A 27,640-nucleotide genomic window follows, 5' to 3' on the forward strand; every position below is an offset into this window, starting at 1 on the left:
CCCCCGCCGTCTTATCATGCACCACGCTCTCTTCAATCTCGCCAACTTCCTGATTTTTTATGCGCATGCCCACGCTCGCGTGATGGGGTCTTATTGTAAGAGAGCTCATCATTGCGTTGAATCGTACTCTATTGATCCGCTACTTTTTGTTCCACGTGCCTTCATTCACGACGCGAATTTTGAGCTGATGTCGTCCACTATGAACCCACTCCACTGCCACCAGAGGCTGGCTACAGTAGAGGTGACCTAGAAATTAGCGGCAGAGAGCTCAGAGGAGTTCTCGCAGGATTTAGTTATGTCCTGTCAAATGAAGTGATGGACTCTTTTTCGCGTTGCATTGCGTGTTGATCAACAAGGGACGAATCGGTTTTCGAACTTCAGTTCGTATAAGCTAAAACTTTCTTAAAGATTAAATGCTGATGTATTATCTTAATAGTTCTCAGTCTATGTCTATGAAGTGTATGAGGGAATCTCATCTATGACATCTTACGGAAAAAACCAAGTATTCAGCCCTCTAGTCAAACGCCAGTCACAACTCCAAAATCCAGTTCACTAAACATAATGGCAGGCAAGTATCCTCGAGAACCTATCTGTCTAAAACAATCCACAACGGCGCTATTTGATGCTATCGTGCTCCTGTGTCGGCTCGCCGCCATTCCCGATTATCGTCGTCATTGCGCAGACGCTGGGCAGAAAGGTTGGCTTCTAGGTCCAGATCCTGCGCCGGTCCCAGTCCATGTGATGTTTCCTGTCGTGTCTGCTCGGTGCTGAATCGTTCAAACTTCTCTGTGGGAGCATCTTGCAGCTGGCTCGCAGCCTCGGCCTCAGCCATCAAGCACCTCTTGCGGACTGACCAAGCGCTTCCAGCATGGCCGACAACCCACCAGGAGAACAAGATGGGCAGAGTAACTCCAATATTGGCACGGCACCCAGACCAGATACCGACGAGAAGAAGCCAGGCGTTATGGGCTGGAAGTGCCCAAGACCAATGGTAGAACCCGGGTGTGAGCTCAAATGGGAAGACGGTCGATCCGATATTTAGGATGATCCAGGTAAGAAGGAAGAAAGCAAAGAACTGCATGGGGACGATAGTCGCCAACACTGTGTCGATGACAAGGTAGTTGATGTCCATGTAGAACCAGAGGCACATCCAAGTCTCGAAGAACTGGGCAGCATCGACACTCCAGTTCTCCCGAAAGGCCCAGAAATAACCTGCCATACCTAGAGCACCGATGAGAGTATAAATCTTTCCGGTTATGAAGCGGAAGACATAAATGTCTCGCTTTGAGTAGGACTGGAGGACCTTGGTAGAAGTTGTGATGCCATTCAATCCCATCTGGAAAAAGAAATGCATGAGAATGCCCATCACCAATGAGACTGTATTCAGAAGAACTCTTGTACCCTGCTCGGTCGGCATGATGTTCCAAATTTTGGCCTGGAAGGGTCGAAGGAAGGTGCTCGCTGAGGTAGGGTTGGTCATGTTGACGGCCTTGAGGGCATCGGGAGTCGTGAGGCCATACATGGTTGCGGCAGCGCCAACGAGACTCTGCATGTTGCCCTGGAGGGAGGAGAAGATGGAAGGGTAGTATGCGCCGTTGTAAATCGTAGTAACAGCGTCTTGTGGATCATAAACAGTAGTGTTGTCGCCCTCGATGGTGGACAAAAGACGATCAGAGGCACCAGGATGAGTATAAATAGCACCCCAATAGCCATGATTACAGACGGCGTCGCGAACCTTTTCGGGGGTATCATACTCGGAGGACGAGCCGAACTCGACGGAAGGGAACTTGTCTGACTGGAGGGTACCATAAGCACCAGAAATGGCCTTTCCGATATCGCTGCCGTCGAAATCGATCGCGAGGATCTTGAGGTTATGCATTCGCGTTGAGGACTTGAAGAGAGAACCGAAGAGGTAAGACATATTTGCTAGGAACAGGAGCTGAACCATCAAGGCCGTCATAATGACGGGTATTATATAGGTCTTCATCCTGACGGACAATGGTGTAGACCGCGAAGAGATGCGGTTGGATGATCGAGGTGGTATTAATGTCATGGTGAATGTATGCTGCTGTGCCTGTTTGTGTCGCAAGTAGGCTTTGGAAGATGAGATGGAAGTACTGAGTAAGACTTGTAGTTAATCGTTCGTTGGAGATATAACCAGGAGATATTGTTTACTTATACGTAAGTCTAAAATATGAATATCATGCTATTCCCCTGAGCTATCAACGGGGTTGTGTTACATGCCGCCGCCGCCCAACTCAGCTGGCTTCCCGAATCTCCGTTTATTAAGCCTCCCGGGCTCGGACCCGGTGATAAAGTCATGGCAAGTCTCACAATGCGATTGGATCAGACTCATGACTCAGCGGAAGTTGGGGGTTTTTCGCATTCGGTCCCACCAATTCCAGAAATTCGGTCTTCGGGCCAAACGCAATTTCCATGCCGCGAGGCCAGTGGCTTCATGTGCATAGACGGTAAATCTTGATTAGAGATTTCTTTTTTGCTGTCTATAGTGGGCCTTTCCCCTCGAGTACGCGCATTCGCTTCCGGCATTTGAGTAAGGCTTAGCAGTAAACAGATAGCATATGACGTATCTAACTCATTGAATCCCGGCTTCGGGGCCAAAGGATCAACTGAATCGGCTTGAGACTTACTTTAGACTCTCCAGCTCTGGCCTCAACCTTTCTGTTTCTTCCATCAGCATCGCCCTGCGCGTGATTGCGTCTTGCCCGGTGCCTTTTCGTTTTGTTCGCGAAATGCGCTCCAACTGTTTGGCGCCAGTACCTTTCGATTATATCTACTGCTGTTATCCCTCGCTCTAAGTCCCCTTCGTTCCTGGAAATATTGCTTCTATCCCTCATTTGATGATCCACTCTTTGGGATAGCCTTTTGCAAGGCTCTGGGTTCACCTTGCAAGCCATCTTGCCTGGTGGCATAGTGAATGTTGAGGACAACCCACGCTACGGTTTCATCGAGTCACTCATCCTTAACAATTCCGTGCTAGGGTTGGCAGATAACTAGACCTTGAGCATCAAAGATAGCGAGAAGATCTGAAGCAATAGACATGGTGGATTATCATCGGTCCGCGTATGGCTGTGTTTAACTCAGACGGAAGCAGCTCTTCTCAATCTAGCCCGGATAGAAAGTGATGTCTGAGAAGATGGTAGAGTCTATACATCTTTTACTATCAAAGTTAGGTATATCGGCCAAAAATACGCGCTAGTTATCGTATGAATAGCGATATATAGTGATATGCCTGGTTTCTGACTTTGTCAGTATTACTGAATGAACTCTCCCTGCAAGTAGAACTTACTAGACACCAAGTCATACCCTGTTCTATCCAGCTCCCTTAATCTCTGGATATAAAAGCTCTCCCCAGACCCTTTAAGGTCCATCGATGTTACTATTGTGCCGCCTGGACGAATAATAGTCAGTGAATTACCAATTTGATAAAAGCGACCTGTCAGCAGCTTAGTCGCTAGCCTCCACAGGAGGGTAATTCGTTACGGATAATAAACCACGCGTTTACTTGGCGAAAGCGAGAAACTGATCTAAATTAACCCCTGTTTTCAGCTGCCTGCAGGATCATTATCTTGAGCGAGCATGTCCTTGCCCAATGGCAACAACTCATCAAGGAGGAAGAACACTTCAGGCCTAAACTTGAGATGTTAAAATTAGTTCACTGAAAAAAACACTAAGTCTACGTACATCAAGGCCTAAATTCATATAAACTTACCTAAATCTTCGCTTCACTTAAACTAAAGGTCCTGAATTTTTTGGCCTTTATCGAATATGCCTTGCCATAAATGCCAAGGCGTTAGGCAGCCACACTGTATGCATTACGACCAGGTCATGTTTGGCCAGCAAGCAACCATGTCAAATTGTAGTAACATCAGCCAATAGCGTAAGCCAAATCGCGATCAGACTGGGCATCCCATCACCACGATAATGCAAGAGGTCACGCTGAACTGATGTTGCAAGCCACAGCGGGGTTCAACATGTTCAGCAACTGTGATAATGCCTCAAGTCGCAGGAATTGATACGCTGAGAATGATATGATCTTTCAACTAAAATCCTGACTTGTCCCCGCCTCGCTTCCCCAAATATGATGCTCGTTTGTTACCCCAGTGCCAAGCAGCGGAATTCCCAGAGAAGAGAAGGCCAGCTCCATAAAAGTTATAATCAACTCAACTGACGGTGCTTTGCTTCTTGCCAGACACCATACTTCACAAACTCGAGCACGATCGAACTGGCACCATGGGCGACGTATTCGGAGGCTTTAGGCCGAAGCCTAGCGACATTTTGATAGCCATCATGGGAATGACCGGGTCTGGAAAAAGCACATTTATCGCGCTGTGCACTGGACAAGATGTTCCCGTCGGCCATGATTTGCAAGCTTGTACGTATCGGCCATGTTATCCATTAAATGACACAGTCCCATCTTAACACGATGCAGGTACACAACACGTCACTGCATACCAATGCAAATGGTCAGATACCTCTGATATATATCTTCTGGATACTCCGGGGTTTGATGACACGAATCGATCAGACACCGAAGTTCTCAAAGAGATAGCCTTAAGTCTTGCCAAGACATATGAAGACAATGCCAAACTGAGCGGGATCCTATACCTTCATAGGATCACAGATCGTCGCATAGGCGGATCTGCTCAGAAGAATCTCATGATGTTTCGGAAGCTCTGTGGCAAGGACAGTCTCAAGAACGTTATTCTCGTAACTACTATGTGGGAAGGCGAGGATGCAGCAACAGGGGAAAAACGAGAGCAAGAGCTGGTCGCCACGGATGGTTTCTGGGGAGCCCTGGTCGAAGAAGGCGCTCAAGTCAGTCGTCATAATAACACCCGCTCATCCGCCATGTCCCTACTCAAAACTGTTGCCAAAAACAATCGAGTTACCATTTCCATTCAAAAGGAGATGGTCAGTGAGCATAAAGATCTCAATGAGACTCAGGCGGGCATTGGCCTCAACTCGAACATCCTTCTAGCTGAGCAGAGGGTCATGAAGGAGATGTCAGAAGCACTCGAAATGGAGAGGCAAGCCAGGAGGGACCAGGACGAAAAGTCGGCCGAAGAACAACGCCAATATCGCGAGACAATGCAAAAGAAGTTTGATCATCTTAATCAAGAACGAGAGAACCTCAAGGTAAGCCTTGAAGAAATGAAGGAACAGAGACGTCGCTTTAAAGTCTTGGAGGGCAAGTATAAGGAAAGTAAAGAGCGAATGCGCCAACAAGATAAGAAGATCGAGAGTCTGGAAGAGCAACGCAAGCTCCGAGAGCATGAGATGCTCCAACGAACCGAAGAGGCCACCAAGGAACTAGCGAGCCTCCGCCTCCAGCTTAGTGTAAGAGGCAATACTCCAACAGGAATCTCAAGTGTGAAACCTCGAAGTTCAGGGTCTCGTTATGTAAAGGGCGACGAGGACGTTACGTTGTTCCTATCAGGAAGGGACTTCTTCTTTGGAGGTAAAGGGGAAAGCTTCAAGTAAGTAAAAGTCTTCTCATTATGGATAAAGTCCCTTACCAGCCATAGGTGTCGCCAAAACGACCTGAAACCATTGATAGGTGACAATGATAAACACAAGATTTGTGCGCTTGGTGCCAATGGATCATGGCTCTACCACTATCATACTGGAAGTGACCTTAACTGTTGGACGTGTGAGTCAAAGCTCAGTTATTGGATGTAGACAGGCACTGATGTCTGTAACCAGGTTGGTCCGACTCGCTGGCGACCGAGTATCCGAAACTCGTTACATGGCTCGATAAACACCAAAAGTTTGGATGTCCCCGACACATAAGCCTTGGTGTCAAAGGTTTCTTTTTCATCAGCATGATGGATAACTCATCCCACTGGCGTATACCGAGGTCCTTGTCTAGAGATGTCGCCGAGCGGGAACTTCCAGGTAACTTAGGGTCCATCCGAAGGATCTGGTTTGGTTACAATCACGATTACGTGGTCGAGTTGAATACCAATGAGTATTGTATCCACTTAAAACATTATGGCGGCCTTGAAAACCATCTGGACGATATATTGGAAGAAGAGATAGGAATCAAGGTTTGTAAGTCCCCTCGCTCTATCCACCGTTTATTGACCGGACTAAAGCAACTTGCCTTGAACATTGAGGACCTTAGAGGGTACATTCTGATTCCGAGGGAAGGAGTATCAGATTGGAGGGTCGGAACTAGTAATAGCCGTTTTGACGAGCCAAGTTGGCTGAAGTTCAAAGATGATAACGAGGATACTTGGTAGCAGTGCAGGGAGGGAAGTGATACTATACGGCAATTGGAAGCTGAGACTGCTAACACGTGTACGAAAGACTGCTGGGAGATAAGTGAGATCCTGGTCCTTGAAATCCTGTCTAATCATATTCGCAAGAAATCCCATAATTTTAAATAGGCATTGCCGACTCGTTACTCATCAACTTAGTCAGGAAATAATAACAAAGGCCTAGATTCGGCATGGGCAAGATATCCCGTGTTCGTGCGAAAGTTTGATAAGGAATGCAATTGATCAGTCCGCATGAAGCAGCCTGACAGGCTTCAAATTACTATTTCTTTACATAGAATAAAGAGCGCAATTGAAATATCTACAATGAAAAAGAGTTTTATGCTAGACTGTTTACTTGCGGCAAAGGCGACCGGTTTGTTTGATCACGTAGGCTGGATGATCGGTGATATACCAGTCCTCGCTACCAACAGCAGTAGGAGCATAAAAGACACCGTAAGGATCAATCTTCTTCTTGAGCTGGTAAAGCTTGGCATAGTTAGATCCGAAGTAGGACTGGCCAAAGTCAGGATCCATAACATCACCCTCGTTACCGTAGCCACCGCCGCCAGGAGTGACAGCCTTGAGACGCTCCATTACGCCATGGGTGAGTTCGTTGTTGACCTTGGCAATCTCCTCCTCACTATCGGTGTAGTTCCAGTTAAGAGCAGTGATAACAAACATGTTGGCATCGCGCCAGGCAGGGTTGGCAGAGTTGGGAGGGGTGTTCTGCTGCTTGGCATTGATGTTGTAGATAATGAGGACGCCTTCGTCAGTAAGGATACCCTTGAGAACGTCGATTGTGTTGTTGAGGAGCTTGGCGTCATTCCAGTTCTTGCGGGGGATGAGACGAGACCCGGAACGACCATTGTAGTTACCGACGTTTTCAGCAGGGAAATGTGTCTTCCAGGCAGGGTAAAAGCGATCATGCTCAAAGAATGTGGGCTTGGGGTCAACGCCAAGTTCCTTCCACTCATCAAGGAGGGGCTGAACGATCTTCTTGAACTCGCTAACAGAGATGTTGGGGATCATCCAAGGGTTCATAGTCCAGAGGAAACTACCGTTGCCAGCAGGGAACATGAAGCTATAGCCGTAGCTGTTCTTGTCAGAGTATTCAGGGAAGCGACGCCAGTAGACGTCAAGGGCCTTGAAGAGAGCCTCCTGAGAAATGCCAGCATCTTTGGTATTGACACTCCAGGTCATGCCAGAGAACCTCATCTTGGGGTAGACACGGACAGTCATGGAGACGACGACGCCCCAGGTAGCAGCACCACCACCACGGATAGCCCAGAAGAGATCAGTGTTCTGCTTTTCGTCGGCAGTGACGAAGCGACCATCGGGTGTGACAATGTCAACGCTGAGGAGCTGGTCGGCAGCAAGACCGGCGATGGGGCTGATGGGGGAGTGGCCACCACCGGGAAGATAACCGCCAGCGACACCAACATCCTATGAACCTGTTAGTATCTGCGAGTGATGGCCGACGAAGAGGAAGGCTTACACGGCACTCTCCACCAACAGCAGTGTAACCCTCCTGGTCGGCAGCCAGGTAGAGGTCCTTGACTTGGATACCAGCACCAATCTTGAAGGCAGGGCCAGTATAGCTGCTAGCACCACGGTAGTTCTTGGTGAACTTGATGTCCTTGAGGTGATGTGTCCAGATGCTCAAGGCACCAGCGCCGGTGCTCTTGCCAAGGAAGTCATGGCCAGTGTTGTGAACGACAAGACGGAGATTGAGGTTGCGAGCGAAGTTGACGGCGAGTTGGATGTGGGCAACACAGGTGGCCTTGATAGAGTAAAGAGGGAAGCCACCAATGGTGCACTTGGAGCCCGAAGCGGCGTTCTTAGGCTCGCAGGTGGCGCCCTCAAAGAGGGGTGACATGACCGAAGTGGGATCATCGATGCTTGTTGGTGTTAGTCTGATGCACGTATGAGACGGCACGATCGAGGATGAAACTCACTGAGTCGTTGAATTGTGCCAATTATCGAGTAAATATTTGCACTTCTCCTTATCATAATGCTCTCCTTTGTAGCAGGCTGAGCCCAGGGGAACTGTGCTGATAAGGGCACCTCCGCTGAGAAGGTCGAGGACCTTCCAGACGAGGTTGTTGGGGTACAGCTTGTCACCAGGGAAGACCTTGCACTTAGAATCGTCAGCGGCAGATCTCTTCTTGGAACCCTTGGTATCAGCAAAGTAAAAGAGGTCAACTTCACTGAGGTTGAGGTCCGTGAGGTTGGTGAGCACGGCATCGGTCAGCCGAGGGGTGTCATCGACAAAGGAATACTTGGACGATGCAGCAGGTGGCTCAGACCACGCCGGGGCAACATTCTTCGCATTGGCCGCTACCCCATGTTTCAGATCAGCAATGGTTCATGAGAGAAGAAAAAACAGATTCTGCAGGCGATGGTGTTACGTACGGACCGTCTTGCCATCGACTTCGATCGTCTGAGCAAGGGTGAGAGGAACGAGCGCGGCAAGCAGCCACGAGATGTGAGAGCCTTGCATCTTGTAAAGTTTTGAGGCTGACTACACTGCAGGGACGGGACACAACGCCAAGGACTCGAGTGGGCTGGGGGAGGAAAGAGAGGGAAAGGGGAGAGATCGGCTTATGCCACATGGCTTTCTGTGCCGTCTATATATCGAACACTAGTTCTTATGGTACTACTGTAATCCTACAGACATACGTACGCGAGTTGGCGGTGTTTAGCACGTATTAGGTAGTAATCACCTTGATGCTTAGGTTCATGGGCCGAAAGATATCCATGCTTGACGATGGAGTGCGGTGGCGACGGTGGAGTAAGAGCCGCGAGGGATTGCCGTTGAGAGAGGAGAGAATATCGTACATATCGGAACCATCTGAACCCCGATTTCCTGTCAAAATCTGTGCCGATTCTGGGGGCGCTTTTCTTCCCACTGGCGCCATTTCTTTTCAGCCGCCGCGGGGACGCGGCTTCTCGTCGCTTCAAGGAACAAGGGCCCCTCTATATGTGGAAATGATGGTCGATTTCTAAGCTTGGCGTAGAATTACTGTTACATTATGCATAACCCTCAACTGGAGAGCCTTCGGGTCGAAGCCGCTTCCCGTCAGACTAGCATTACTCTAAATGTGATTGGAGCGGGACCCCGCGGACGGACAAATAATACAGGCTGGGCATTCAAGACCGACAAAGTTCATGATCCTGGCGATTGAGTGCAGCGAGAACTCAATTTTGAGCGGCTGTTGGTTGAGAATCTTTGTCAGAGTGGGATCGGCTTCGTAAAATACTGTGCTAAAAGATGATGGTAATCTCCATGGAGAAAAGATCAACGGATTATCATTTAGTTGAGACAAGCGAAGGATCATCGCTCAGCCTTCCGGGCCATTCGACTGGTTGGTAATCTTGGCAAGGGTCGGGGATCCGGGGTAGATGAGCATCTCGGTAGTCTCTTTGTTTTGGAGCTAGAGGAGCGGCAAGCCCTGGAAGGCAGAAAAAGCACAATGGCATCTTTCAAGGTGCAAGAAATACGGGATCAAAACTTGTCTAAGTTATACTAAAGTAGCCTAAACTCATCCTAAAGTGGCCTAAGCATTTCTGTCACTTAGAATTATAGTTCCGAGTCTCTTACTCCCCTGACTCTTAGCGGTGCTCGGTAAAAACATGCTCAGGGTCCAGCCATGATCCATCCCTTAGAGATGCATGCTACCTTCATTCATGCATATGCACGTTGGTCCTTCGAGATTGGTGAAGAAAAATCGCGCGAATGCTGATCTTCACCTGTGATGGAAATGCTAAGAGATCTAGCCTGAACCTAATCACAAATCACCCAACCGCTGCTCTGGGTTAACGATATTAGTTTACCCTCTCAATTTATAATGCTTGAAGAAATCAGAACGAGTAGTTCGTGTATTGTACAAGTACCAAACTGAGCCGTGTGGGAGGCTTCCAACAGGATCTAGCGAAGGCGTCATGCCTCATCCTGAAAACAAGTTGTTGACAGCCTAGTTTCAGCCACCACCGGAAGCCTTGGGCATCAACGCCTATTTAGTTGCAAGCCACTTTGTTCCATCATTTCTACTTTGGATTCTTCAACAACCAACATGCATGATCGAAAACACAGCTGAGGGGGAAACATATACGCGTGAAATCGTACCGGGAGTCTCTGCGGCACAGAAAACCTTAGCAGCCCTTCAGTCCAACCGCACACGGGACGTGTGACACACAAGTAGCTGAATCATCGGTAGTTGACACACAATTCCTTGATTCCAGAATCAGGCGCACTGAGATATGCCGGCAATCACTTTCCCCTTTCGTAATCGTACAGGAACAACGCAGTATTGTGCAATCCTGAATCCAGGAACCAGGAACTCGTCTTACTCGAGGCACTGAAGATGGTGGTTCAGCTCCCAAACCACGGACCATGCTGACCACGTTGGGTCACTTGGGTGACAATCCTCATGAACTCTGTTTCTCATCCTGTTTTATTGGTCTCCCCGTTCTTCGTCCAAAGATTCTGCGTTGCTGGGTTCCCCTGGATATCTGCTATACATAAATCTGAAGGGCCCCATCTTAAGCGATCGTCTTCATCTTGTGCCAATACCGTGTCAGCGGTTTCCCCCCTGGTTCGTCCTGTTACATGTACACACAGAGCGACGATCGATCGCAGCGGCCGTCTTCGCCCGGATCAGCGATCACATCGAGTTTGCGTCAATCTTTCTAGTGTCGCTTGACGTCCCATGGTGCAAACTCTGCACCCTCAAACTTTTGACATTCCATCTCTTTTTATGTTGGTTTAGCATTCACGATGGCCTCATTACATCTCTACACTCGAACAGGGCCGCCGCCCTATCCTGATCCTTTGGGTCTTCCTACGACTCCTCTTCAGCAGAAAGGACTGGCTGCTCTTTTCATCTTTCCGGCTTTATCGATCATCATTGTGTCTATGCGTATGTACAGTCGCGTGACCTCACGGACTGTTGGATTAGGTGAGTCTCTCTCATGGTCAGTGCAATAAATACCGAAAGCTTATACCCGATAGATGACTGGCTCGTGCTGGCAGCTTTGGTATTTTCGATAATCGTCTTGTCTTGGCGATGAACTAACATCGACAGTTCTTTGCTTTGATGATGATTGGGCCTCTTTACATGTGTACGTGGACTTGAATCTTGTTGCATCAGAATAATCTTTTCGCTTACAATTATACAGTTATGAAGCTCAACTACTGGGGATTCCACGAGAGAGATGTCCCAAAAGACCTCGATCTTGCCGCTGGCTTCTGGTGGAACTTTCTCGTGCAGATGTTCTACAACCCCGTCTTGGCACTCGTCAAGGCCTCGATTCTAGTATTCCTCCTTCGCTTGGGTGGTCATAAAACCAACGTGCGATACGCCATATACGGGCTCAATATCTTCAATGCCGCGCATGCTGTAGCCATCTTCTTCACAGCTCTCTTCCAATGCTGGCCCATTGAGGCCAATTGGGACATGCCCCTACGAAAGGAACCTGGCGTCCATTGTGTCAATAACTGGTTCCACGTCATTGCATCTTGCATCACGATCGTGACAGACTTCCTGGTCGTTGCACTACCTTTCTGGATTTTCCTTGGCTTGACCATGCGATGGGCTACCAAGATCGCTGTCCTGAGTGTGTTTTTGTTGGGTAGCGTGTAAGTTGCGCCTCCTAGAGCTTCGCAAATCGATACTAATATTATATAGAGTCGGTGTCATCGGCATCATCCGTGTCGTTTCCATCTATCACCAACTCGTTGAAGGGCCGAGACCCGGCGAAGACACCTTTTACTCCGTCCTTCCTGTCTGGGGCGCCGTCGAAACGAATCTCGCCATCATCTGCGCTTCGGTCCCCGCTCTCCGACCGCTTTTCCGACGATGGTTCCCTGCTCTCTTCGGAGGAAGCTCAGACGCACCATCTGGAACTCCATACGGCGGCCGATATGCCAACAACTCCCGCGGGACCGGTGGAATGCGATCACATAACCACGATGATATTCGCCTCAAAGACCTTCGGGTTTCGCGAACTCAACATACTGAGATTCGTAGTGTTTCACCGACCGGATCTGAGGAAGAGATCATGACATATAATGGAATTATGCGGACTACGAATGTTCAGGTTGCATATGAGAATGCTTCAAAGGCTACCGTATCGGAGTCGAGGACTTCCAGTGAAATACGGTTTGAAAGCAAGGCGTCAGAGGTTAGGTATGGGATTTAATTTCATGGGATATCGGGCATTGGAAAACTTGGGTTGTATAATAATTACTTTCTTAATGATTACCTGGCGCTTGCACATCGTCATTCAACCATATCCCGCGACTCTAGTACGTTCCAGTGAATGACGAACCACTTCTACTGATGTTAACATTGAATTTATGCAGCAAGGGTCGCTCATCAATGAGTGTTGACATAGATATCTGGACTACGCAAACAGATGATTCTCGGTTGGTGGGTGTTGCACTGTTGGTCCGGCACTTGCAGAGTTTGGTGCCCACGCCGTTGATGATCACCGATGGAGCTTTGAGTGGTATCTAATTAGCACAGTCTGCTTGGCTCAGTTGGTTAGAGCGTTGGTCTCATATTAGATTGTGATCTAATCTTAGATTAGAGTGATCCAAAGGTCGTGAGTTCGAACCTCACAGCGGACAATTTCTTTTGCCATTCTTGCCTATTCTTTATATGACATGGAAATATTATTCTTTTGTCGCTGACCGCCATTGGGGCCAACCATGTGGCTCGTTATTTTGCTCATCTTCTGTCACGTCTAGCGAAACTGAGATCATGCTGCGTGGCGTTGTCCATTCAATAATTCTCAGTGATTGTCTCCTTTGGTCTCACCCTAGACTTGCGCGCCATTGAACAAATCCCATCAAAATTAAATTAGCTAAGCTGCAATTATCGTGTGTAGAAGAACCCATCATACTCTATTCCCAGACACAATGCATTACATTACAACGCATCCACCGCCACCGTCCTTGCCATTGTCATCACCGCAACACCCGCAACAGCCATCACAGTCGCAACAGTTGTCGCATTCACAGCAGTTGTCACATTCGCAGCAATTGTCGCAGCTACAACAGTCATCGTTACCATCACTACCATTGTTGTTTCCATCGTTATAGTCTTGCTGATCACTTGGCTGTTGGTATCTTGTGGCATCATATGATGTATCCACCTGATCATTGTCGTATTGGTTACCGTAGTTTGTGCCATTAGCGTACTGGTCGTGATCATTATCGTAGTAGCGATTATCATCGTCTGGACTGTTTGGAGAGTGTTGGCGATCACCATCGCTATCATATCGATAGTCTCCATTGTCTATGTAATCACCTTCGTATTGGTTATACTGGGATTGGTTGTACTCAGTATAGGTGATGTTCTCTGGGCCCTGACTGTTGTCGTAGTTGTTGATCACGTAGGTGGGCTCGTTCGAGTCGTTGTTCAGGAAGTACATGGCTGCTCCTGCACCAGCCGCACCGGCGACAGCACCCCCAGCTGCATACTTCATGTTTGACGAGCTCTTCTTGTGGGTTTGTTGGGGGTAAGCATGCTGGGGAGGGCCGGGATGGTAGCCTGGAACTGGTGCAGGTCCAGCCCTTTGGACTGGCCGCCCTCCACCTTGCGGAGCATGACCTTTCGGTGGTCCAGCTTTATGTCCTTGAGCAGGAGCCGGCTTCTTGGTTGGGGGGCGCGCAACTTGTTGGGGCTTCTTCATTTGGGTCATCTGCATTCCATGATTGGGAGCAGGCTGTCTTCCGACAACAGGAGCACCTGCAACTGGTCTCGGAGCAGTCACCGGTTGATAACCGGCCGGTCGTTGAGCAGGCCTCTGGGCAGGTTGCGACGGTCGCTGAGCGGGCTGAGGTCGTTGGGCAGGTTGAGCTGGTCTCTGGGCGGGATGTTGGGCAGGTCGGCCAGCTGGAGGATGTCCGGCTGGAGGGCGTTGTGCGGGAGCAGCTGGGCCTCTGTTGCCAGCAACTGGCTTTTTGGGTTTTTGGCTATCAAGACCATGTTGTTAGTGCCTGTAATATGAGATTGCCGAAGGAGGATGCTGCCAAGATGAAGTGGGGGAGTCAATTGCGACAGGGCTGGAAGAACTAACTTGAACATCTTGACGAGGAGGTTATCCTTTGATCTCAGAAAAGATAGCGAGGAGTCTCTAGCTACCCAAACATAGCCTGCTGATGATAGCAAAAGACAGAAAACACGCCTTCACATCTTTCGTGGCGCGCAATTATATAGGGGTCTTGAACAGGAGACTACGTCCTCATAAGGCCCTCAAAATTTGTGCTTTTTTCAACCTCCACCACCACTACAGAGTACCCTGAGACAAATGCTACGCTGACAACTTGGCACTCCAAAAGCCTCCAGAAAAGATCAATTTCTTTCACACTGAAGTAATGCAGTAAGACTCTCAATGCTACTCTGTTTATTTTCGACATCAAGACGGCCCCCAAATGAAGATGCAGGGTTTCTTCAGCTTTTTTGCTTATCGTAACAGCTTATCCACATATCTGACAGCGAGGACCAGTAAATCTCTTTGCTGACCGCTGAGCCCTGTAAAATGGCTTGAAGGATCAGAACTGCTTGGCCAGATCAGGCCTTATTCCCGTTTTTAGTATCACAAGGTCCGGGCTCAGGGACGAGTTAAGCCTCATAAGCGCCAGCCTTATTTCAAAGCTCATGTGCATCAAGGCAGCAATGTCTATCCCCCGTTGTTCCCATGGTTTATCGAGGTCTGGGAGGATCTCAGATTGTCGACCGCTTGATCTTATCAGTTTCGTTGTATGGCCCCCTGGCCCCTAATGGCCTGAAGACCGCAGTCCTTGCGACCTGGTTGGGGGCCAATTCTTAGTTGGCGGCAGGATTTGTAGCGCTTTGGCCATCATTCCTGGCGTAAGGTGTTATTTTCAGCTTGACTACCTGGCATGATAAGTTGCGAGTTGGGAAAGCGCTTATCCTACCTACCAAAAACGAACCTTTCTTATAGAGGCTTTGGTTGTACAGTTTCATGGCCGCAGGGCGCAGGCTGACAGAAAAGCACGTCGAAGCCGCTGGCTCCATCCATGGTAAGAGAAACATAGGAATCTTGATGACACAGACAACCAACAACAGCAGTGTCTCGTATAAGATGAATGAATGAATTCTATGTAAGATTAAATATGGTTTATAGATGGACGGCGATATGGGGACGACGCCTCGACTTCTGAATACGGCAAGTCGTCTCTTATGCCACAGGACCGAAGAAGCTGAACTTTCCCTTGGGATCATACTTGTTCTTCAGGCTCTTCAAACGCTCTTGCCGCCAGTTCTCCTTTCCATACCAGCTGATGGGGTCTTCGTTGCCAAAAGCGTAGTTAACATAGACGCTCATGTGGTATTGGCCAGAAGCTTTGTGGAGAATATGACGCAACTCATTACCGATAGAGGCGGCCCTCTTGTCAAGCTCAGCATCCCCAGGTTTGTATGTGATCAAGGGAGCGGTGAGGATGTTCTCCTGACGGAAGGCGAACGCAGCACTCTTTGCATTCGTGCCTCGGACGGCCTGAGTGGAGTAACCCTCAAACATGAAGATAGAAGTGTTGAAAGGGGTATTGGGCCCAGTCTCTTTCGCGAAAAGGCTCCATGCGTTCTTCATGGCGGAGACATTGTACTCCTTAAGGTATAGAGGGAAACGGGGGTTGACAAGACCATTCTTCTGGCATGGGACAGCATCGACATCGATTTGTGTCCACCTGGCAAGGTCACGGTAGTCTCCAGACTCAGGAGAGATGGCAATGGGGTTTAGGTCGTGGAAAGGCTTGGAGATCTTGGGATCGATGCTCTTCACGCCTTCCTGGATGAGCCAGAAGAGGATGACAGGCTGCAAACGTTAACTTCAGACCAAAGCAATGAGTGAATGATAGAAACTTACGTTTTCAGGGTCCGCAGTAGGGTCATGGACCCAGTAGGACCAGTTAATGACGCCCTCAGGCTGCTTTCGAAGGAGATGCTCATTGGCGGTATGATACAACTTCTCAACGTGCTCGCCACTGAAGACAAGTGTCTCGATGGCCCAGTCTCGGTGCTGGATCTCATACACCTTGGAAGTGATGGAAGTCACAATACCAAAGTTGTGACCAGCACCCTTAAGGGCCCACCAAAGATCGGACTTCTTATCGATGGTCTTGAATGATCCATCAGCCAAGACAATGTTGAGCGAGACCCACTGATCTGCGATGATACCGTGATGGCCTTGGAGCCAGCCATGTCCACCACCAAGGCCTGGACCCATATAGCTAACGCACTCGCATGTTCCGGTCACTGATAGCGGTTAGCCGTCATCATTGGCATGAAAATATCATGGCGTACCGGTTTGCTTGTTGGCAGCCCAAAGTGTGTCGGTGACTTCTTTGGACCTTGTACCGCCACCAATCGTAACAGTCTTGCCGTCAGCAGCGACTTTAACCTTGTTCAGCTGGCTAAGATAAATCTCAATACCATGGTCCATGCGACCCAGAGTGGTGATGGCTCCATGAGCAGTGTTGTAGGCGAGGAAAGGAAGACTTTTGGAGTTGGCATATTTGACCTTGGAAGCAGTCATTAGCATTTGTCATGTAGATTAAGTACGAGACACTTACAGTCGTGGCGACATCCTTCTCTGTACCAGGAACGACAACAATATTGACTTTGGGAGCATCCAGAACGGACCAACGAGTAGTAGCCTTCTCAAACTCGGCAGATCCAGGACAGTAGACTTTAGCCGACTTGGATAACTTCTTACCAAGCTGGCTCAGGTCTTCAGAACATGTCCCAATGGCATCGCTACGAGCAAAAGGAGTTGTCGCGCATGTGACAGCGGTGCTCCAAGCTGCCAATGCTGCAAATACTTTACTTGAGAAATGCATTATGAGAAACCACGTACAAATGCAAAACACAACTTGGACCCTTAGACCAAAGACCCCTTCTAGATAAAGGATCGACGAGGACCAGGTGCATATTTAACTTGCCTGGTTCGCCTTTTCCTTCCTCTGTCACATCGGCCAACGTTACCCCGAAAAGACAATCCCTGGCAAATTCCCCTAACTTCTTCATGCAGCCGAGGTTTGACAAGAAAAAGGGAAATTATTGCTACTATCCTTGTTAATGTCCATAGCCACCTTCTTTGTTCAGCATCCTGCATGTTAGTTCCTCCACCCTGTCGCAGGACAACGGAGATTTTGGTACGACCCGATCGAATATCTCAAAGTCATAGCGCGGAGATGGATCCATTTTAGTACCCGCGGAACGGGTACCGGCGCGGAAAATCCCTGACTTTTAGCTGAAACCCAGTATTTATTTCGGATCCTTATTCCCTGGGTTGCTGATCCCGAAGATGCAGTTGTCCAATCGGGTTCCTGGACGTGATCTGGGTGCAATCTTAGAGCCATCAGGTTCGATTTGTGGGAGGCCTACCGAGGCTTCCGAAGGCCAGTGGGTATTGGGACCTTTTGTCTTGTGAATTGCCCGAATGCTAAGAACGAAGAAGAAATGATCGTCAAGGGCTCAAGGCGAGGTGTTGTCAGAAGTGGAAATCGGATCTGAGATGGTAACAGAGCATCTCGAACATGTCCCCAGATTGTCGAGGTAGCATTGACAGCGCCACCATTGATTCAACTGAGATCTCATATGCATGTAACATCCAAAAGGGAACATCTGAGCCAGAAATACGATAGATTGAAGGAATATGGTTAATTCTCATTGCGTGCGTGGCGTTTTCAGCCGTAGCTTGCCGTATCACAGGCTTTGACACTCAACTCTTGGCGCGTCATTTTCTTCATGAGCTAGCTAGACTTTGACCTGCTACTGCTTAGCGTCAGGTACGGCTCGATCTCCAATATTCCCAGCTATCCCCGACCACCAACCAACTGAACATTGCACGTCTAGCATGGCCAAGAGGAGGCAGGAAACCCAAGGACGAGCGTCAAATGACAAGAAAGAAAGAATTAGGTAACTTTACTTTGGTCTAGCAGGCCATCAGGAAAGTTAATTTTGGCACCTGCCTGAGACGTCCTGGTTGCATGCGCGGACTAATCTCAGGGGTGCATATTCTGGGAAGCTTGTGATTCAGTGGAAACAAAAAGTGCTTTGTGCATTCAGGCCCCTACCAGCTTACTTATGGGGCGAAGTGTCCAGGACCCAGGCCCATGGGTCGCTGATCTTTGTTCTTTCTCTCTTCCTTCCTTTTGCTTCTGATACCTTTGCTGGTTCTGAAGATGTCGGACCCTGTCGTTGAAGGTTGGACGCTGTATGCGGTCGGCGTCGCTTCGACGATCCTCAGATTTTATGCTCGCATGAGAGTGGATGGCTGGAGGAGTCTACAGGCTGAAGATTATCTTATGGCCGTATCGATTGTGAGTTCCTGTGCTGCTCCGTCCTGCTCTGTAGACACGAGTCGGATATTGACTTCATCAGGCCTTTTACACCATCCAGACAACTCTTGCATATAACGTCGGGATCCTTGCCCACGGTCTCGCAAACAATGGAATTACGGATGCTCAGCGGGCGGCATTGTCACCAAGTGACCCAGAATACGACTTTAGGTTAGTGGTTGACTGCCATCCATCTCCCGATAGTTTACTCACTCAAATGTCTAGGATAATTGGCTCCAAGATCCAGGTTGCCGGCTGGACCATATACTCCGCTCTTATTTGGTCCCTGAAGTTGTCCATGCTGTACTTCTACACTCGTCTGACGGTATGAACCCCCGAACTAATCACAAAGAAACCCAACTGACGTTGTCTAGACGGGACTTGGTCGACCTTATCGAATCCGGATATACGTGGGTTTCGGCCTTGTCATCGGCACTTTCATTGCGACTATCATAGCCATATTTGCTGGCTGTCAGCCTTTTCACAAGTACTGGCAGATAAACCCAGATCCTGGCAGTGAGTATCACAATCTTGGTAGCACATATGTTGTGCTGACCCTTCATTCTAGACTCGTGTCAACCAGCCATCTCGAAACCAATTGTTTGGGTCTCATTTGCAGCCAACATCTCAACCGATATCTACCTTATCGCAATTCCCCTCCCTATGCTTTGGGGTTCGAGCTTGAAAATGATCAAGAAGATCGCCTCGACGATTGTACTTGGAGCCGGTATCTTTGTTCTTGTCTGCGCAACCTTGAAGAGTGTTTTCGTCCTCGTGGTACGTCCTCGTTATATCTAGTTTCTCCAATACTGTGACCTAACTTGTGTATGTAGGATCCCGTTCATGGAGCCGAGCTTGCTGGAAGCTGGGGGGCTCGCGAAGCCTTTGTTGCCGTAATGACAACCAATCTACCGATCCTCTTTCCGCTCTTCAGGGTCTGGCTCACGCCGATCTTCGGAAGTGTATTACGCTCCTCTCATAAGACGTCCTATCAATATCCTTCCGGGTTTCAGACAATTGGTGGAGGAGGACGAAGCGGCAAAAGCAACGACCCGAGCCGACGAGGACCTCCGACCGCGAACCCCATATCAGCGAATATGTCTTTCAATAATAGCGAGGAAAGGATCTTCAAGGCAGAGGCCCACCGTATGAACGACTTGACAGATCATAGCGCGTCCAAAGGGATTATAGTTTCGAATGTGGTTGAAGTAATTCATGAAGACAAGAAAGGCGGCAGTAGTAGGAGCAGAGAAGGGTCTGAAGGGTCGTGGTAGAAACGAGCTCAATAACTGAGAATAGAAATGACAATAGTATACAGTATACCAAAAAGACTTTATACTATCAGGGTCATGAGACATGACCCAGGGAAGCAAGAAAACTCAGGACCTTGACCCTGAGCGACGAAAATATTTAGGTAAATCTAGCCTAAGCTTAGGGGACCTTTGCTATGTTTATCTTGGCATGATATTTCTAAGCTTACTTTTTTCTTGCTCCCTGAGGATACGTTGATTGAACAGTAGGCCAGGTCACAGTTCATAGCGTTTTTTTCTTTTTATTATCAGCAAAGGTGGACTTCTTAAATTGTTTGCCTATCATAACATCACTGCAACAGATGGTTTATACCGAGTTCTACCAAGTTGCAACGACATTGGAGCCAAGTGATGTGACAAAACCTCCTAGTAACCTGGCCTTGATCCCGTGGCTGCACGGTGGAGTGTCTTCAGAGGTCAATGCCTTCTTAACACTCCTTATCCCATGAGCGCCATGCGCCTTCAACCTTAAAGTTACCAGCGGGTTCCAACTCCCTAATGTGCTTGTAGTAGAGAAGACAAGTACCAGGGCTTCCGCCATCATGGGCGTAAGAACGGCATGTCGTCCCGTCTCCAACGGCAGCGCATCCGGCCTTGCAAGCGGCCAAATCGGTCTTCAGGCGCCGAGAAAAATGACCGGGATCATTCTTTCCCAAGATGCCACACTGAGCACAGCTAGGGTGTGAAGATCCCGAGCCTGCTGCAGCGGCGGTAGCTTTGCACTCGGCCAGCTCAGACTTGAGCGCCGCCTCTCGCGCAAGGCAAGCTTCCTTGGCCTCTGCATCGGTCTCGGCAAAAGGATCAGGCTCAACGAAGGGGTCATCGATCTCAACCTTGGCCATGTAGATGACGTCTGATCTGGTGCGATCTTCTCCATCGGGCTTGGAGACGATGCATCTCTTGGAGGGAGGGTGGTATGAGCAGACCTCGACGCCAGCAGCCTGACAGAGGGTAGCGCAGGCTTTGGCGGAGGCGATCCCCTCGCGAGTGGTGCCCGTGCGATACTTGTTGCACTTGTGCTCTACAATGTAGTCTGGGGTGATTGTCTCGCGGTGGCCTTCGACGCAGTCAGCGATGACATGAGAAGCACCAAGAAGTGCGACCAGGCTATAGATGACAGAGGCTTTCATATTGGTTGTTGGAGAATAAGGAAGTGTAAGAATTGGTAATGGGGTAAACTCGGAGACATAACTAGATTCAGTGATTGGAGTGCTTGTAAGTTGATGAGGAGAATGGAACGACGAATGCCGGATAGTCGAGATACTTATACCTGATTTCCCCCCTCATCGCTGCCCTTCGTTTTCTCTTTAACCCATCGCTATGAGACAAAGATGTCTGTTACTTCAATCTTACTGTGGGCTCAATATGAGCACCTTGCTTCAACGAGGCATGAGCTTGCAGATCTCTGTTGATCCTTCCTTGAAGCATAGAGTTTATTGGCCAAGTTTCAGCTAACTCATGATCTCCCGCTCTGATATCTGAGAGCGGCATTAAGTTCAGTCACTTGGCGCATACATAATGAGACAAGGTAGTAAGACGATTGGAGCAAGATGAATCGTACATGTTCCCTTGTGTCACCACCGAGTCTCAGATGTATGCAAGGAGCCCTTTGCGTAGAGGATGAGCGGGGGTTTAGGAAAGGGGCTCAGGGTCAAGAAAAAGTCAAGACTTGCCACGGTATTACCAAAATAAACTCATTAGAGAGCCTCCTAATCTCATGCTAACTTACCCAGATCTTTTTATCACTCAAGATTGAGGTTCCAAGTTTTCTAGCTCCCTGAGACGGCATACTACTTGAGTGATAATGTCAAGCCCAATCTGACATGCATATTCCACATACCAGCTGGGATATTCTTGCTGCTTTGGGTCTTGGCTGCAAATCATCAGCTCTTGCCCAATAGATGTTCCAAGACTGAATACATAGAGTTCAAGGATTTCAGCCCCGATGTAGATCACTGCATGGCTGACTAGATTGAGATTGCCGAGTCAGATGGGGCGAATCGGATGTCAGATCTGGAGACACGGGATTTGCGCGAGAGGACGATCAAAGACATGCATTTGTCCGTCGACCACTCAGAAGTGGCGGAATGGGATACAATGCGGGTTGGCCCATCGGACCGTCGCAGTCCAGCCGCAAGTTGGCTGACTTTTACGAGGTAATCAGGCAGTAGTGAGTCCACATCCAGTTGTTGACCCGGCAGGCTAGATATAGAGTAAGACATGCCACTAATCGAAGGGTATCTGGTAGGACCCAGGTTGTTTTGTTTACGGATATGCCGTAGGTTTTCCTACAGCTTTGGTGACTCGCTCACCTTGACAAGAAAGCTATGTACGTCTACTAAGCGTTCGCCGACAATGTTTGATGCATACTGAGTTGCGCAAGCTAGTATCACGTTAATCTGGTCCCTGATCGTAGAAAATGTTGCCATCTGTGTCCAGATTCACACGAGCTCTGATTTTCACAACTGTAAATACCATAGGAGGACGCACCAATTTCGTGATGGCCAGCAACTGAGATATGTTGCTGATAAGAGACATTCCTTACCGAGCATAGTCTTAAATCGTGAAAGCAAATGCTTGATCTCGGATGAAACCTTGACCATGTTACACCCAGCGGTGCTTGGGAAGGCTGCCCGTAACATGCCTAACACTTATCTTATCGTTAATAATCATTCGATGGCTCGATGCTAGTCTCTTACTGCATCCTGCTTTGAGGATCTCATCTGCATTTATTCACACCTCGCAGAACACCAATATGACTTCTGTTACACCAGTCAATCGACATGCAGCGTTCAATACTGTTATGATATCTCAGCTGCAATGGCATGCCGCAAGCTGAGTGTGAAGCGACTCAAGCGAGCACGCACTAACAAGTATGTCAATTAAGGAAGAGAAACAAAATAAATGATGGTCTACGCTTATTCCCAGTGAGCAGGCGACGTTTCGCGACTCGGCATCTCTCATGAGACGGGCATGTTGCTCATCACACGTTGTCGGTAATGGTCTGATGTGACTGTAAGAATTGGCGCGTGATGTAGTCGACGCGGGATGGAATGAAGCGCCCGAAGTGCCGAGGTTGCAAAAAGCATGCTTTGACACCGCAAGTTCTGAGTTTGCCGTTGTGTGGTGAAGGGCGTTGTCGCTACGGTGAGTTGTTCAGGTATGATCTGACCTCTCACCTCACCTCACCTCACCTCGGCATGCAGGTGAGGACGCGCGGACTGCATAAAAACCCTGATCCGAAGTTCGGAGTAAGAAGTGACCAATTGGATTAAAAATAAATTGGCTGTCAATTCCATTAGTGTTGATTACCCCAAATATAGTGACTATTATCGTGTCCATTCCGTGGGGAGACAGTCTCTTCTCTAGAGGCTCTTCTCATCCCGCGCGCTAGCATTGGTTATGCTGCTGCCTACAGGGACGGTACCTGAGTTGACCGCTCATTGAGGATCAGGGACCTCAGCTTACCCCTGCTTCTTCAGCTCAACGACATGCATGGGACCTATCGCGTCGAGAGCCGCGGCCATGAGGCTCATGCTGACATGGATCAAAGTAGGTCACCTGGACATGTCGACTTTTTACTCTACCCCAAAGAACTTAACTCAACCCCACGATCCTTGGCTTGACCTTCAAGGTGTAGGTGGCCTGAGCCCTGAGCTTGTTTGAGAGGTACCCACTGTAGCTTTAGCTATCGCTCCACGATAAGAGGTCTTGATAAGCAGCAATGATGCAAGTTTTTCTGCCGATGACGGCGTGTGCAGTGCTGATCAGATTCTGCGGCGTCTGTAGTGACAGCGCAGTGACCGCAGTGACTGCACAGTGAGGTTACAATATCAGGGCACAATTTGAAACAGAGAAAATATGATGAAAATCTCTTTCATCATTCGCCACTAAAGAATTGACATGACAGGCAGCAAGATGTGATAAGCTGATAGAAGCTAAACTATGGGGCATTTTAACGTCACAGGCCCCATAATCTTGGGGCCCTTTGACCTCACCAACAAAACAAAACAAAGCCGGTCTCACCGCGGATCCACGGCTCCCACTCCACTAAGTTTTTAGCCACCACCACCACCAGAAAAAAAGAAAACGACAAAATCAATTGAGCAACAGAGTCCACCGAACACGGGGGAACGTTCGAGTTTTCGCTGCCCGAATTTATTCCGGTCTCTCCCTCTCCTCTCCTTATCTTTTTATCGAAGAAACCACAAAACCCGGCGGTCAGCATCTGCATTTGAGCGGTGACCTCATTCTTCATAACAACAAAACTTCATCCTCTCCTCCTCTTCACATTCACATTCACCTCTTCATACCAACCAACACCTCCCTCCTCTCAACACCTAGATACCCTCTTCATTCGCATCTCTCTCCCTCTCTCATTCCTCCTTCACACACAATCACAATCACAATCGCCAAAATGACACAACGCCTAAAGCTCAACAGCAGCAACCTCTCCTCTATTGCGTCACAGCAGGGAGACCTAAAGGTCAAGGTCCCCTCCTACGACCGCAAGTCCCTCAAGGAGGGCATTGTCCACGTCGGAGTTGGTGGTTTCCACAGAGCGCATTTGGCCGTCTACGTAGACAACCTGCTCGAGAAGCACGGTGAGCGCGATTGGGCTATCTGCGGTATCGGCCTGCGACCCAACGATGCCGCAATGCGCGATGTCCTCAACGCCCAAGACCATCTCTACACAGTCATTGAGCGCTCGGCAAAGGGCAGCTTCGCCGATGTCGTCGGCAGCATCAACTCCTTCATTTTCGCCCCCGATGACCGTGAGGCTGTCATCGCAAAGATGGCTCATCCCGACACCCGTATTGTTTCTCTCACTATTACTGAGAGTGGCTACTACTACAACGAGAACACCCATCAATTGAAGGACGAACACCCCGACATTCAGCACGATCTCAAGCCCGAGAACGAGAACGCCCCCATTAGCACTTTCGGCTTCCTCTACGCCGCTCTGGCTAGACGTCACGCTGAGGGCCGCAAGCCCTTCACCGTCCTATCATGCGATAACATGCAGAAGAACGGAACCATCACCCGCAACATGCTCACTTCTTTCGCCAAGCTCCGCAACCCTGAGCTTGCCAAGTGGATCGACGAGGAGGGTGCTTTCCCCAATGCCATGGTTGATCGCATTACCCCCAGCACCTCTGAGAACGACATCAAGTCGCTCGCTGAGAACTTTGGCATTGAGGATGCTTGGCCTGTTGTCACCGAGCCTTTTATGCAGTGGGTTGTGGAGGACAAGTTTGCCGATGGCCGCCCTCCGTTCGAGAAGGTCGGTGTCCAGGTTGTCCATGACGTGCACGACGTCGAGCAGTTTGAGAAGCACAAGCTTCGTCTCCTCAACGCCAGTCACTCCGCCATGGCTTACCCCGGGCAGCTTGCTGGCTTCAAGTACGTCCACGAGGTCATGGAGCACCCCATCTACCGCAAGTTTGTCTGGCAGATGATGCAGGAGGAGGTCAAGCCTCTTCTCCCCGAGATTCCTGGCGTCGATATCGACCAATACTGCAACACCCTCATGGAGCGATTCTCCAACCCCACCATCATGGATCAGATTCCCCGTGTCGCTCTCAACGCCTCCGGCAAGATCCCCCAGTTCATCATGCCCTCCATCGCCGAGAACATCTGGGTTACTGGCCCCTTCCGCCGCTTGTGTTTCGTCGCTGCTGCCTGGTTCATCTACATCAAGGGAGTCGATGACAAGGGCAACACCTTCGAGGTTGACGATCCCATGCGCGAGAAGCTTCAAGCTCTGGCCAAGGAGGGTGGCAAGGATCCCCGCTCTATCCTCAGCGTCCGAGAGCTATTCGGTGACGATTTGCGAGGCGACCAGCGCTTCCTGGATGAGGTGACCAAGGCCATGGAGCTCATCACCAAGGATGGTGTGATGGAAACCATCCCCAAGTATGTCAACTAAGGGATATCGGCGGCGTTACCTATCGACTTGTTCTGGGCAGGGAAAATTACAGCGAAGCGATGATGATGATCGGTTAATAAGTGACTTTGGGATGGTGGGCTAGGGTTAGACGCGGGTTTGTGTACCGTCCTAGAAGGCACACCTCAGATAGACATCAAGGGCAGATGCCCAAAAAGTTTTAATGATTATGCCATGATTTGATGACGATTCGTTCCATCCCGCTTTGACACTGTTTGATGTATCCGCCGGCATATCCAAAGACTTATTCGTGGTTACGAGGTTTAAGAAGGGACTGCTACAGTGTATTGCTTTTCCAGTGACCAGCGCAAATGGATTCTCCATAAGAAGGCACCTGCTAGTGAGTCTGTGCAGCGTGTTTGTGAAGCATCAAGATGGGAGATGCTGTGTCGTCGTTTGAAATTCGCGCTTGCCTCAGATGACGAACTGCAGTCGCAGAACTTGAAGAAACTAGAGCGAGAACCCAAATTACCATCATTTCGTGTCTGAAATCGATATATCATGCCAGAGTCTTATCAGACGTATGCTTTTCTCGTGCTGTTGACCAAGCTGGCGTTGAACAGACTGAGGCGAACCTTCCAAGTGGACACTTCTGACGACGGCACACGGGCCCAAACATCACTGCATCTTGAGATAAACAGATATCATTAGTGGGTTACTCGCACTGAAAGACCGAGGATTGGTTTCAGTCTTTGAGATGATACTGGAGAGCCTCTGTCGGTATAAGAAAATTGAAACAAAAGTGAAGGATCCTACATCGCACTTGTACCTGTCATACACAAGTGTCGGGTGATAAGGCTCATGTTGCATAAGAAAAAGACATGTGCGATTCACTCTGCACAACTTTACGTCACGGTTACAGCAAATGTCCTCGTGCTCATTTCGTGGAACATTAACATTCATTCATTCACTGGCACATCACCAAGCATCGGCAGGGACAAAGTTTATCATGAACGTGAATGCAAAGGTCGTAATTGCGTGAGACAAGTATATACATATTGTCAGTAAACCAAATAATCCGCATAAGAAAACGCGAATGGTTTATTCAAGAATTGAAATGTGAGTTCATAGCCCTGGTGAGTCGCTCTCATAACTTGAAGTGAAAAAGATACATCAAAAGATCGCTGCCAGCTATCCCGAACCTAAGCATCCGTCCATGTCGGTGTTGACATTTAGTAAGGCTTGTCACCGATCCTGTATCATGATTAGCGAGTGTTGCATCAATGGTAGAGAGTTATGGGAACTTACATGTTACCGGGCTTCTGGTAGCGGGCGACAACCCAAGAAGCACCGGAGCTGTCCTTGGCGACGGCCATACCGACCTTGGTGGTGGTCTTCCAGACGCACTGGGTGTAGTGACCGAAGGACATGTAGTTGGAGCCGGAGATGGCCTCGCCGTTGTACTGGCTCTTCTCGCTCAGGAAAGCCTCGACAGCAGAAGCGAAGGGGTTGGAGCCGCTGCCCATGTAGAGGTTCTCACCATCCTCACCCCCAGAGTGCTGGAGGCTACCGAGCTGAGCAAGGTGGTCGGCCCACTCCTGAGCGCCGGAGGCAAGAGAGTCGTCCCAAGTGAGAGGCTCGTTACCGACAGCCTTGCGGGCCTCGTTGTGGAGGTCGAGGGCCTTCTGCTGGTCAGAGTCGAGGTTGGAAGATCCAGATCCAGAGTCGGAGCTAGGCTGAGTAGCAGCGGGGGCCTCCTCTTGGGTGGTGGCGGGCTCCTCCTCCT

At 49.2% G+C, this 27,640-nt stretch overlaps 9 protein-coding genes across 9 annotated transcripts; 4 read left to right on the forward strand and 5 right to left on the reverse strand.

Moving 5' to 3' along the window:
* Nucleotides 1-625: 625 nt before the first annotated feature.
* Nucleotides 626-2,053, reverse strand: FTJAE_9137 (nitrosoguanidine resistance SNG1; the record flags this gene model as incomplete). The annotated part of the gene is made up of 1 exon (XM_037356027.1): nucleotides 626-2,053. The coding sequence occupies one exon, from the start codon at nucleotides 2,051-2,053 to the stop codon at nucleotides 626-628; it is 1,428 nt and encodes a 475-aa protein (XP_037203818.1).
* A 2,201-nt stretch (nucleotides 2,054-4,254) lies between these two features.
* On the forward strand, nucleotides 4,255-5,505 carry FTJAE_9138 (uncharacterized protein; the record flags this gene model as incomplete). The annotated part of the gene is made up of 2 exons (XM_037356028.1): nucleotides 4,255-4,396; nucleotides 4,454-5,505. 2 exons carry the CDS (start codon nucleotides 4,255-4,257, stop codon nucleotides 5,503-5,505), a joined length of 1,194 nt encoding a protein of 397 aa, XP_037203819.1.
* A 1,130-nt stretch (nucleotides 5,506-6,635) lies between these two features.
* On the reverse strand, nucleotides 6,636-8,784 carry FTJAE_9139 (isoamyl alcohol oxidase; the record flags this gene model as incomplete). Its single annotated transcript, XM_037356029.1, has 4 exons — nucleotides 6,636-7,727; nucleotides 7,780-8,182; nucleotides 8,240-8,621; nucleotides 8,697-8,784. 4 exons carry the CDS (start codon nucleotides 8,782-8,784, stop codon nucleotides 6,636-6,638), a joined length of 1,965 nt encoding a protein of 654 aa, XP_037203820.1.
* A 2,277-nt stretch (nucleotides 8,785-11,061) lies between these two features.
* FTJAE_9140 (integral membrane protein PTH11) lies at nucleotides 11,062-12,485 on the forward strand (the record flags this gene model as incomplete). The annotated part of the gene is made up of 5 exons (XM_037356031.1): nucleotides 11,062-11,242; nucleotides 11,296-11,321; nucleotides 11,369-11,405; nucleotides 11,463-11,922; nucleotides 11,972-12,485. 5 exons carry the CDS (start codon nucleotides 11,062-11,064, stop codon nucleotides 12,483-12,485), a joined length of 1,218 nt encoding a protein of 405 aa, XP_037203821.1.
* A 726-nt stretch (nucleotides 12,486-13,211) lies between these two features.
* FTJAE_9141 (piccolo) lies at nucleotides 13,212-14,377 on the reverse strand (the record flags this gene model as incomplete). The annotated part of the gene is made up of 2 exons (XM_037356032.1): nucleotides 13,212-14,265; nucleotides 14,370-14,377. The coding sequence occupies 2 exons, from the start codon at nucleotides 14,375-14,377 to the stop codon at nucleotides 13,212-13,214; spliced, it is 1,062 nt and encodes a 353-aa protein (XP_037203822.1).
* Nucleotides 14,378-15,494: 1,117 nt separating this feature from the next.
* Nucleotides 15,495-17,154, reverse strand: FTJAE_9142 (FAD-dependent oxygenase; the record flags this gene model as incomplete). The annotated part of the gene is made up of 4 exons (XM_037356033.1): nucleotides 15,495-16,130; nucleotides 16,182-16,570; nucleotides 16,619-16,835; nucleotides 16,888-17,154. The coding sequence occupies 4 exons, from the start codon at nucleotides 17,152-17,154 to the stop codon at nucleotides 15,495-15,497; spliced, it is 1,509 nt and encodes a 502-aa protein (XP_037203823.1).
* A 1,347-nt stretch (nucleotides 17,155-18,501) lies between these two features.
* FTJAE_9143 (integral membrane protein PTH11) lies at nucleotides 18,502-19,931 on the forward strand (the record flags this gene model as incomplete). Its single annotated transcript, XM_037356034.1, has 6 exons — nucleotides 18,502-18,639; nucleotides 18,701-18,828; nucleotides 18,883-18,982; nucleotides 19,032-19,173; nucleotides 19,226-19,434; nucleotides 19,491-19,931. 6 exons carry the CDS (start codon nucleotides 18,502-18,504, stop codon nucleotides 19,929-19,931), a joined length of 1,158 nt encoding a protein of 385 aa, XP_037203824.1.
* A 464-nt stretch (nucleotides 19,932-20,395) lies between these two features.
* FTJAE_9144 (uncharacterized protein) lies at nucleotides 20,396-21,097 on the reverse strand (the record flags this gene model as incomplete). Its single annotated transcript, XM_037356035.1, has 1 exon — nucleotides 20,396-21,097. One exon carries the CDS (start codon nucleotides 21,095-21,097, stop codon nucleotides 20,396-20,398), a length of 702 nt encoding a protein of 233 aa, XP_037203825.1.
* A 3,287-nt stretch (nucleotides 21,098-24,384) lies between these two features.
* Nucleotides 24,385-25,896, forward strand: FTJAE_9145 (mannitol 2-dehydrogenase; the record flags this gene model as incomplete). Its single annotated transcript, XM_037356036.1, has 1 exon — nucleotides 24,385-25,896. The coding sequence occupies one exon, from the start codon at nucleotides 24,385-24,387 to the stop codon at nucleotides 25,894-25,896; it is 1,512 nt and encodes a 503-aa protein (XP_037203826.1).
* Nucleotides 25,897-27,640: the final 1,744 nt, after the last annotated feature.

This window comes from Fusarium tjaetaba (assembly GCF_013396195.1).
Source record: "Fusarium tjaetaba strain NRRL 66243 chromosome Unknown NRRL66243_c0000204, whole genome shotgun sequence".
Lineage (NCBI taxonomy): Eukaryota > Fungi > Ascomycota > Sordariomycetes > Hypocreales > Nectriaceae > Fusarium > Fusarium tjaetaba.